The sequence below is a fragment of the Panicum hallii genome, chromosome 6 (genome assembly GCF_002211085.1).
Source record: "Panicum hallii strain FIL2 chromosome 6, PHallii_v3.1, whole genome shotgun sequence".
In the NCBI taxonomy this organism is placed as follows: domain Eukaryota; kingdom Viridiplantae; phylum Streptophyta; class Magnoliopsida; order Poales; family Poaceae; genus Panicum; species Panicum hallii.
In genome coordinates, this window is record NC_038047.1 from 18,178,635 (window position 1) to 18,190,292 (window position 11,658).

The 11,658-nt window shown below is 41.5% G+C and overlaps 1 protein-coding gene across 4 annotated transcripts; it reads right to left on the bottom strand.

The window, feature by feature from the left end:
• Window positions 1–1,854: 1,854 nt before the first annotated feature.
• On the bottom strand, window positions 1,855–10,982 carry LOC112896914 (protein EMSY-LIKE 3-like). 4 transcript variants are annotated; one of them, XM_025965038.1, is made up of 10 exons: window positions 8,231–8,448; window positions 8,024–8,133; window positions 7,681–7,927; window positions 7,372–7,584; window positions 7,223–7,291; window positions 5,716–5,958; window positions 5,567–5,635; window positions 5,436–5,499; window positions 3,619–3,668; window positions 1,855–2,301 (listed from the first exon to the last, which is right to left on the bottom strand). In XM_025965038.1, exons 1-9 carry the CDS (start codon window positions 8,402–8,404, stop codon window positions 3,646–3,648), a joined length of 1,212 nt encoding a protein of 403 aa, XP_025820823.1. In that variant the 5' UTR covers window positions 8,405–8,448; the 3' UTR covers window positions 1,855–2,301; window positions 3,619–3,645. The 4 variants fall into 4 exon arrangements, with proteins under 4 accessions (XP_025820823.1, XP_025820824.1, XP_025820822.1 ...); XM_025965039.1 differs by having other exon boundaries at window positions 1,855–2,304; XM_025965036.1 differs by lacking the exon at window positions 3,619–3,668 and adding an exon at window positions 10,614–10,982 and having other exon boundaries at window positions 2,264–2,304.
• Between the last annotated feature and the right edge of the window lie 676 nt (window positions 10,983–11,658).

The following is an 11,658-nucleotide window of genomic DNA, read 5'->3' on the forward strand; positions in this document are numbered from 1 at the left end:
TACTTCATCGACAAGATCTAAAAATTTCTACAAATGAGAGCTCACAAACTTGTTAGTCCTCTTGGCTAAATTATTATTTAATCACCAAAATTACAATTAATGGCCTAATGGAGCCATTTCCTATATGTATTGTATACAAGTTGTATTCTTGTACATCAAGGCACCTTGCCAACATATATGAAAGGTCAAACCCCCCCCCCCCCCCAACCCCCCGGCGTGCGGTGTTTTCTCCTCTCTCTCTACATTGAGGACCATTTTCGTTTGTTTGTGCATATGGGTGAGCAAGAGAGCACGAGAAATGCTCTCTCTCTCTCTCTCTCTCTCTCTCTCTCTCTCTCTCTCGTTTCACTGTGTTACTTTAGTCCTATAGGCTGCACCTGTACGATGCTATACTCTATGCACGCTAATACTTCACAAAGCATCAGGAACAGTCCTTGACTAGTACGGTTTTTGGGTCACCATAAAAATGATCGTTAGACAAGTCTTTTGTAAAAGTAAAGTTAGTAAACCGCCGTTAAAACTATTTCATATGTAGACTAATTTTTTTTTTAAGTAGTGGTTTCAAAGAACTATAGTGATGATTGTGCAATTGCACACTAGATATAACCATATAAGTGGTATGTCATGTATCATTGTCAAGGTTGCAGGATTAGGTCAACCAGCGCCTATAATGGCAAATCAAATTCTTTACCTGTAATAGGCCAAGATCCAGGTGGAATAGCTGACGGTTCTTTCACATATAGTCCATGTGAGTTTGCAAGGATTGTTCAGTGGTTATCAATCTGTTTATTTTACACATTGGTCAACAATGATGGATTACTATTGAGTTTTAAACATTATATGCGATGTAATAATTATGGAGTGATGCCCGTGCTTTCCGTTATCCGAAAAATCAACTTCTTCATGTGACTGGTGGTGTGGATTAGAAAATTGTATTCGCGTGGAGATTTATGGTATGATTACTCCTGTTATCCGGCCATATGACCGTTGTTCCATGCTACGCCAATTCTGATGGCCCACATTCAATTTCAGGACTTATCCTTCTCCTTTTGATTTTCGGATCATCAGCAAGTTTATCTCCGGATGACGTGTGCATGATTTCTAGCTACAAGTTTTGCATTTTTTTTCACCAGCTAGCAGCGCTTCCGCGGGCTTCGACGGAGCAGGTGGATGAGCAGTTGCTGCGGCTGATAGGACAGCAAATAATTACCTTACAGGAAGCGGAGCACATGCGTGACACGGCTATAGGAACCGCGTCACTAGATAGCAGGATACATATAGGTGACACTAGTATAAAACGCGTCACTATTATATCTAATTAGTGACCCGTGTTCTTATTAGTGACCCGTGCCACGCCCATCTCCAATGAATGTGTCATGTGTAAGTGACGCGTCGTGAGTAGATAGGTGACGCAGATGCTAGGCAAAGATATTAGTGACGCGTCAAATTGACATCCATCACTAACCTTAAAATAGTGACGCGTTCTATTTTCAAGTCACTATATTAGGTGTCTCCTTTCTTTATTTCTTACGTAGTGCAATAAACTGGACTCATGAGCCTATTTCCTAAAGTTTAACTTAAACTCCAGTTAAACTTATTTGTAGACACTGGTCCGAACAGTTTGACCAGATTGCTTAAATTGCATGAGCCACCAAGGGGACCTATGAATATGCACAGATACACTTGATCAGTTTCACGTTCACCGGTATTCAAGAAAAAAATATGAACAAATTCGTGCGATAACAGGAGCGTTAAACAATAAGCAAAAGAAAACGTTATTTCATCTCTAACATGAACAAATATGCGTCTTCAGCCACCTACTTACGTCAAAGATGAGAGGTTAAAATCACGGAGTCGACAGAAGTGTAGCAAAACTATACCTGCTAGAACATTCGCAAGAATGGCCTTTCATCTTGACTAGGAAAGCAAAATATCTTCACTGCTACTTATCAAAAGACTACAGAACAAAATTAGCCCCAAATCTAAATTTACAATGTCAAGCATGAGCTGAGTACAATTCTACTACAAAAGCACAACAATCCTAACAACTGATTCATTCGTTGGAACCAATCAGAAGTACCTAGAGGCTAGAGCTAAATCTAGAATAAATCAGCATCCGGATTTCACAACTGGCTAAAACACTAATTAGGGAATTGTGTACATTTTGGCAATGGTTCACATGGCATCTGCATCTCCAGAAATGAGGCCATCGATAGCCATGTCATCGGCATATCGTCCTCCATGTTGGTTCCTCCACCCACGGTCACCCACGGTTGTACTCCAAAGATCGCCCGTGGTCATCTGCTACAAAGATATCAAAAGAAAATAAAAGAAGGAACATGTTAAACTAGTTCTGCTACAAGTATTCAAAATAAGTAAAAGGTACATTTTATGATCCTGAACAAACAATTTGTCCATTTGAACCAAACAAAATTTTTTAGCTGAATTAGCCCCATCATATTATTTCAATCGGTCCAATCTATGTGATTTCCCTTTTTCCTTTCTCAACGAACAAGTTGAGTTAAAATTTTGTGAAATGATAAATGACATGATATCCTATGTAACAAAAATACTTAACACTATATTTGGCTGTTGGTATTGAGGCCCAGAATCAGGCATTGGCATTAGGTCCCTCCAATTCTGCTGTTTGGATGATCTTGATATTAGCCCGTGGAAACGCATCACAATGCCACGAAAGTTTTGGCCACGCTCGCGGGAGCCCGACTACAATACCGAGCCATCCCGTTCTGAATTCGGCTGAATCGGCTCCTTCCCCGCTCCCACTGCTCTATATCCGCGTACCCTTGTTCGCGCTCGCGAAAAACAAAAGGCTGCTGCCGCCTGAGGGGAATGGAAGGGGCGACTGGAGGAAGACGACAGCGCCACCGCAGGTTCCTCTGTCCTCCTCATCCTCTGGCATCTCCAGCCATCCTCCATCATTTCCCCTCTCCCTGCTGGTCCAATTCGGCCCCAATCTCTCCTCCCCCACCTCTCTCCGTGCGCTGGGTGAACTGCAGGAAGACGATGGCGCTGCCGCAGGTTCTTTCCCTCCCCTCCCTCCTCATCCTCTGGCATCTCTAGGCACTAGCCATCCTCCGTCGTTTCCCCTCCCCCCTCAGGTTCACTTCGCCCCCAATCTTCCCTGCTCCCCCCACCTCTCCGTGCACAACCCCAACAACTGTGGTGTGTGCCCAAGGTCTCTTTGTTGCCTCCTCGCCTAATCCCTCATCCGTGCAGACCTATGCTGCCTCCCTGTAGCCCCCTCCCTCATCTCCTCTGTTCAATTGCAGCACACATAGAAACCCTAATCCTCTCTTGTGTGTATTTTTTTTTTCAGGTTGCTTCTCTGGTTTTGGCTGCTCTTTAGGCCAATTGAAGGTACATGATCCCTAATTGATGTGTTTTCATTGGATACCATGATGTGTTGTTGCATGCCATGGTGTTTGTATGCCTGTATTAGAATTTTTTTTCTTGCAAATGATGCATGTGAATTGTAGTTACACCATGTCAGATCTTGATTTGGTTTCTTATATAATCGAAGAAAACAAAAGAAGAAAGAGGAGAAGGATTGTGTTGACAGAACTACATTTTGAGTCAGTTGTTCTTGGGCCTGTATACCTTAGTTCGCAGAGGAGACCAAGGGATTTAGGGTGCTTTAGTGACGATGACTGCAGGCACAATAATAGGAAGTATTTGCTCAAAGAAATGTATGATGGATATGAAGTTACATGCTATGATAAGTTGTGTTTGACTAAAAGAAACTTCCAAGACCTGGGCATCATATTGCGTGAGAAGTGTGATCTCCGTGACAGTGTATATGCTAGTGTGGAAGAAAAGGTCGCTATGTTCTTGCTAGCAGTTGGACATGGTTTAAAAATGGGGTTTGTTGTGTGGCACTTACAAGCAATCTTTAGGAGACTATCAGTAGGCACTTTAATGATGTCTTGACAGCCATTCTATCTGTAAGTGGGGAATTTGTTAAGCTTCCTGATCCTTCTGTTCAACCACCTGATGGTTACAAACGGAAATGGTTTGGCAATGCACTTGGAGCACTAGATGGGTGTCATGTTGATGTATGTGTTACTGTGGGTGACCAAGGGAGGTCCAGGAACAGAAAGCAACAAATCACCACCACATGCTAGGTGTGGTTGATTGGAACATAAAATTTCTATATGTATTCCCTGGCTGGGAGGGTTCAGCCTCTGACTCAAAGAGTTCTACGCGACGCAATGAGTCACCAAGATGCATTTGTTGTACCTATGGACATGAGGAAGGAATGGCTCTTGATGTCGAATGAGAAGAATTCCACCTGAGCGAGGTTCTGTATGGTTGTTATGTAATGCTTAAGAACTTGCTATCCTAATTAGGTGCTTCCTGTTATGATGGACAAAAACATGTCTTTTTTTGTCTTTTGTGATTGTAGCATTATTTAGTATGTTGTAATCCGTTGTTGGTGCTAGTAACAGACTTGGAAGCTATTGATGTCATGCTATTGCCTATATAATGCTGCTGTGACATTGTTGCATTTAATATTTTTGGCCACATTTTTTATGATGTTCCCATGGTTCTTATAATTATTCATAATATAATTCCTTTTTTTCTAAAGTGATATATAATCATTCTAATAATCCACAAGTTTTGAAAACTACATTTTCATACATGTACAGCAATGTATAATGTTCAAACTAGTAATTCCAACTAGTAATTACATAGCCATCCAAACAGCAGCTTTGGCATTGAAGCCCATTTCCATTTCCACTCAGCTTTGGCATTCCTCCACCAATGCAATACCCCCACCTAAATATCTACATCCAAGCAAAGCCTAAGACTTTTTCATCATTACTTTTCATGCAATTTAGTATCTCTAAGTTTAGTTTAGTATTAGATGCTCCTAACCGATGAAACTATTCATGAAAGATCCTTAATGTAATGTTTAATATAAGTTATGGTGTTCTATTGACCCCATAAAATTTGTACATTGAGAAACAAAAAGAAAAATCTCAATAGGCGGTTGATTGGACCAGTTAAAAATAGTTCATGGGAGAAAATCAAGACGAACTTCTGTTCAGAGGGCTAAGCGGACAAAGTGGATTATTTGGGGTGATAAAATGGACATTTTACCTTCGAGATATTAGTATATTACTCTGAGCGCATTACTCAGCACAATTCCAATACGATTTAAAGTTTGTATTCAAAGTGAAAATCAACATTAAATCTACAGGAGCACTTCAACTCAGTACCATTTGACATATCAACCATTCACAGGAATTGTTCGAAATATGTGTTGCATGAGTTGACTAAAAAGCTTAGATTCATCCTCATAGAGCATAGACAAGAAAAATTCTCATCCAATCACGGCTAAGCACACTCACAATATAGAGCATATGGACTTTGTGATTAAGATTGAGGAAAGAGGAATTATGCACTACACTTACCACCCTCACCATCAGACGCCTCAGCAAGCCTTGCAATTGCATCGATTAACGATTGTTCATGCTCCTGCCAGAACATCTGTTAGTTCAGAAGAAACGGCACCCCAATAATGTTTGGCACACGTCTCTGTTACCTTTAGCACTTTCTTGGACCTCTCCACCTCAAGGGGGTCAGGGTTGCCAGCACTGAAAACCCGCTCCACCTACATGAGCAGATCATGATGATAAAGCAGACAATTTGGTACGGTTGTAAACCAATAAGCTGAGTTCCTTCCAAACAAACCTCCTTTATGAGTGTCTCTGTATGAAGAATTTCTATGTAGTCAGAACTCTTCTTCCCAACACCGTTTTGCGAAGGTGGATAATCTTTCTTAAATGAGTTCTTTTGGGGGCCCCTACCTCTTCCGGCACCTAACATGGGGCCACCACGACCGGTTGACTTCTTAACACCATGACCGGGAGCACCACGACCTAGAAGGTTTAAATCAGGCTCCTCACCTTCCCATCTTACATCCTCAGGTGCCATCTGCAGCAAAGATGAAAAAAAAAATATCATGCATACATTACACTGTAGGCCTTTTGCTTGTTGTTTAACTATTGAAATTGTTCAAGAAATGTGTTCAGCTGTTAATGTTACTGTGATGGTCTACTAATTCTATTATGATGGAAGTCGTCCATTAATAGTCCTTCAGTAACCAATTCATTAACATGATAATTTAGCCAGTTTTCTAACCAACATGGTGTTTCAAGGAAACAAAATCAAGACCAGCCATGGATTCTTGGCTTTTCTCGATTGTATTGCTGCTCCAGTCCAGTTTTGAAACTATGAGACAATTATGACTTAATCAAAGCATATCTGACGCTTCAATGAGAATTTTCAGTTGAGAACAAGTACATTTTTTTTCTAAGGAAATATGATTGTGATATATAATGAGAAGATCCCAATCATTGCGTATGTATCTTAAACAAATTAAGAAATTTGACATATCATGCTCATCAGGTAAGCAATGTAGGTCATTTGGTTCACTGCTCCACATCCATGGCAGCCAAAACAACTGTTACTTGGGCATAGTTCGACAAAATGTTGTGTTCACAAGTGGATGGCAGAACTCAAATATGGGTGGCTTGCTACACCGTATCCTAGAATCAGAACTTTGGATAAAAAGTTACAAAGTTACAAATTTTCTAATACTAGTGGTGAGTGTAGCTGTGGACCCAGAAAAGCCCGAGAGAAAACATGCATTTTACCAATACTCCTTTCACAGAGTACCACCAGTTAGATTCCACAGTCATTGACATAAAGTTACCCTTGTTGCTTTCGAATAATATTATAATTATCAGGTACTTTCACAACTCACAAGGACAATCTACATTTGCCCCCCCCCAACCCCCCACCCCCGCCCCGCCACACACACAAAAAAAAAAGTTCATTTTCAAACCTCAGTTAAAACCAGATAAAAACCTGTTTATTGACTGTCAACACCAGCACAAATTATCATGGAAGGCCAGCTTTATGGGTGTTTTTGGGTGATATGGCAGCCAAATCATCCACATGGAGATGCAAGAGTACTACAGGAGGGGTGATGTGGGTGTCCCAGCAAAAGTAGGTGATGTGGCTACCACATCACCTAAAACCACCCACAAAACCAACCTGAGGACATAGTTTACACCAGTTTTGACAGTTGAGTTACATATTTTATAGGGTTTGGCATGAGAACAGCAAGTCAAACTGAGTGAAGAGTCAAGGGAAAGAAATAGACTTTTCTTCATTGGCAATGATGAGTAATTACCTCCTTAAAATCAACCCACTCCCATGTCTCATGTGCTGTATTCATGTCATAAACAAGTGCATAGAGATCCTACAATTAATCAGAGCGACTTGATTAATTATATGAACCTATACATGTCATAACTGTGACCCCTTAGAAATAAGACGTACCTTTTCTGCATCATAATCAGTTATTACAGCTTCGTAAAAACTATTATCATCAGGCCACCGAGTCATGACTTTACGGCCGATTAACGGATTTAATTGTGGCCCTTCAGGAGGAAGGCCAGCAGATGTATTTCTGTTAATAACTGGTCCCCGCCCACTAGGACCAGCAGAAGATGGCATAGATTTGACTGCAGGGCCACCAGGTATCTTCTGGCCCTTCAAGCACACAATTAATTACCCAAAAATAATCAATATCAAATCACAAAAATTACAAGTACAAAATTAACTGCAGATGTTTTAACAATCACTTACTGGTTTATTCTTTTTCACTTTTGTGCCAGGTGGGGCTGCCTTTTTTGCTCCTGAAGATGATGGTTGCATTGGTGCAGCTAAAGGCTGTGAGTGCATAGCAGATGGCGCAGGTACAGATGCAGAGGGAATGGGTTGAGACGTCTTTTGCCTCTTGCGAGCAGAGGTGGTAGGACTGGGCACCGGGTCATGCAAACGCTGAGCATTAACTGAATTCATCTGAAGCCCACCTGTTGATTCTCTCCATTCCCTTAAGAGAAGAACTATAAGAGGTGAGAAAGAGAGTAGAAAAAGGGCAAAGAGGCTACTGCACAGTTAAGATGTATACTCATCTATCAGACAATACCTTATTCTTCGGATAATATCATCACTATTAACTCCGTTTAGCAACTCCCTGTGTTCTTTGTCAGATACTCGTAGCTCCTTCCTAAGCTCAGTAATGAGACTTTCCTTTTCCTGAGACAATATATTCATACTTTTATAAGGTCAATCTATGAAATGCAGGCCAACCCGAGTAAATTAATAACATGAAGATTGGCAGGGACATGCATACCCATGTTATAGCATCAGACTGAGCCTTGAATGCTCGAAGAACTGAACAATATGCTTCTTGCTCAAGGTGATGTATTTGTGCTTCCATATCTGTCTGAGGTTGTTGAACTCTAGTATATGGACCAGCACCAATAGTATCTCTTCCATTACCAGTGATACGTCCACTGCCTTTCATACCTCTGCTGTTCTGATATGATGGTGGAAGATCATCATCGGTTCCTGTAACCAATGCCAAATTTCTGAGCATAGCATTTCTCAAATGTTGTTACCTAACTGGTTGAAACAGGCGGGCAGTTACCCGATCCCAGCCTGTCACCAGCAGGAACCTGAGCGAAATAATCCCAAAATATATTCTGGACATATGAAACTTTTTGTTCATAAAGGTGACTGGTGTTGCATTACTTCCTACCTACAAATAGTGATTTGCATTGGCCATTTAGCTTTTTTCTTCTCGTTTTGGCAAGAGTGCAGAAGGTCATAACTGTGAGCACATTGAAGGTGTCTTCTTGAACAAGTTATTATTTCAGATAAAATACATATGTTTAAACTACTTGATTTCACCCTACAAACTCCGGATCCTGCATAGATCTCAGAGTTTGAGCTGTACCAATCAAGCTCCAAGTCACATGCAGACGCAGACCATTCGGCGGGATTCTTCGCTTCAGCCTGACGCTGACACCGCAGACGCGAATACAGACAGGCCCATCGTAAAAAAATAATCTCAAATCATGCTAACACACTATGGCAGCGTCTTGTATAAAGAAAAGAACTTGAGGTTAAGCTCTATTAACTCGGTGTTATAACAGCATCACCTTGTTGCCAACTAGGCAGCAAGTTGCAGATGATTGACTTCCATGCTGTAGGGCTTATGTGGGCGCTTGGCATGTTGTGTCACCTAATAATTACTTCCATCAGGGAACTGGATGGGCCTGAACTAGGGATGGCATTCTAGCCTGATAAAGCAATACATGTACCTAATAGAGGTGTGAATGTTTCGACTTTTCTGCCTACAGGCTTGTTCTTTGAATGCTGCCCCAATGGGTAAACCGGCACGAACATGGGTATGCTGCCAGTTTTTTACACTTCTAAGACCAAATGGTTGAGAGCGCATGAGTAAGAAGTTAAAACCTAGGAACTAAGCTACTAAAAACAGTAGATCACCACATCTTAGCCACTTGCTTACCATATCATTGTATCCTATACCTTTTTTCTCAACCAGAACTCAACTAAATATCAAAATAGAATGCACCTTACCCCATATGCACCACAAGAAACTTTGATGGCAGATAATGTTTTACTTAAAATTCCAGAACAAAAAACCAGCACATGGCAAGGAAATCTTAAGTTATTCTAAAGCTAGGCCAAGATTTGAGCGAAGGCCACATCCCAAGTACTAGGTACTATTGAGAGGGGCAGTGTTTCAGAATGTTATATATCCTTAATAGAGCACCGAGAGGGCTCAGCCATAACTGGCTTAATCATTAATAATTTTGCCAATTAATAACATTAACACAGAACAGGGATTTTGTAGGTTATCTTGTAAGCAATTATCTCTTCTTATATCTTTCACTGGTTCCTTTTTTGGGTGTACACAACAATAATCTGAGATAGAAGTTAGAACTGTCTATTCTATATGCCTGATCATGTTGCCTGCAAGTAAATTATACCTCCATGTCCATACTAACAGGAGGGAAAACTTTCAAGTTTCAAAGATATTATCAGAACTATAACCTATATAAAACCCAGTGACTATGCAACCTTCCATGCTACCATTTTATTTTGCAGGGCCAACTTTCCACACATTGACAGACAAACTCTAAAAATAACTTCACAGAGCATTGTATATTCTGCAACAAACTTCTCAAGAGTAAATAACATAATTTTTCATCTCAACATTGCATCAAAAAGTTTCCAGCCAGCAACAGAGATGACTTTCATTTGCCTTGTACTTTAGGTTCAATGCTTAAGATATTTAAAAGAAAGCACCAAATATAACAGTTTATTGACAGACTTTGCATCGTGACCTAAGGAATACCTCTAACACTTAGATAGAACCGCAGACCCAATAATACGATAACAGTTCGCGTCTTTTAACCCGAACAACAGGCATAAAATTTCACAACCCAAAGTCGCGGTGGGAGTTAACTGCCACGATCAATTACACGACTAATTTCACCCAATTACTCCACAAAATAACACAAATCTCTAAAAAGAAAATGGTGTTCAAGCCTACACATCAAAAGAAAAATCTGCACGAAATGATATCGTCCTCCACAACTAACAAAAATTTCCCACCAATTACTCCAGGGAATAAACACATAATCCCGAAAATTGACAATTAAGCAACAAACCCTAACCATAAGGGCAGAATCCACCACACTCACCGCTGCTGTCCACAGCCCCGCCGTAGTCCATGCCGTGTCTCAGCTCCGGAGACCACAAATCCACTCCAAATCACACCTCGCCGACGGCGCCACAACCACGACCACGAAAGCGACGCGACGCGACCCCGCCGAACCGCCTCGGATAGAAACACGGATCCGCCGCCGCCCGGGAAAGAACGACCCTTCCTGGCTCCCCGCCCGGACAGAGCCGCGGGTTCCGAAGGCGAAATTCAGGCGAGACGCGGCGGATCCCGGCGAGATCTGGGCGGATCGCGGAGAGGGGAGCCTACGAGGGGACGCTGTGGGAGGAGGGCAGGGTTGCCCGGGCGTGCGGGAGGCGAGGAAACGAAGGGTGATGCGAAAATCATTGGAGGGGCAAAAAGGGTATTTTGTCGGTGGCATGGGGAGTTTTATAGGCGACTGGTCCGATGTGGTATAGCGTGCGTCGGAGGCACGGAACGTGAGGGCTTCTACCGGCTTCGCCTCCACCCATTTAGCACAAATCAAGCAGCTATTATGGGCCTGTTTAGATCATTTTGCAAAAACGCAAAATTTTCCTGTTGTAAAGGAATCTTACCAATTTGAAGTACTAAATAAAGTCTATTTACAAAACTTTTTGCATGGATGGGTTGTAAATCGCGAGACAAATCTAATGAGCCTACTTAATCCATATTTTGCAACAGTGATGCTACAGTAACCATCCGTTAATTATTGCTTAATCATGGATTAATTAGCATCATTAGATTCATCTCGTGATTTACAACTCATCCATGCAAAAAGTTTTACAAATAGACTTCATTTACTACTTTAAATTGGTAAGATTCCTTTGCAGTAAAATTTTAAGTTTTCGCAGAATGATCTAAACAGGCCCTATAGCGTGAAGCTGCGTGAAGCTGTCTTGTAAGGTGAGTGTTTGGCACGGAACGTGAGGGCTTCTACCGGGTTCGCCTCCACCCATTTAGCACAAATCAAGCAGCTATTATAGCGTGAAGCTGCGTGAAGCTGTTTTGTAAGGTGAGTGTTTGGCAGGATTTTATTCACAGCG

Bases quoted from the DNA above. Each gene is read 5' to 3' on its own strand.
- LOC112896914 (XM_025965036.1), bottom strand. From the start codon at position 10,644: ATGGACTACGGCGGGGCTGTGGACAGCAGCG. The intron at 7,292-7,371 runs GTACGTCTTATT...GATTAATTGTAG, and splicing joins CTGATTATGATGCAGAAAAG to GATCTCTATGCACTTGTTTA. The intron at 5,959-7,222 runs GTAATTACTCAT...TCTTTGCTGCAG, and splicing joins AGTGGGTTGATTTTAAGGAG to ATGGCACCTGAGGATGTAAG.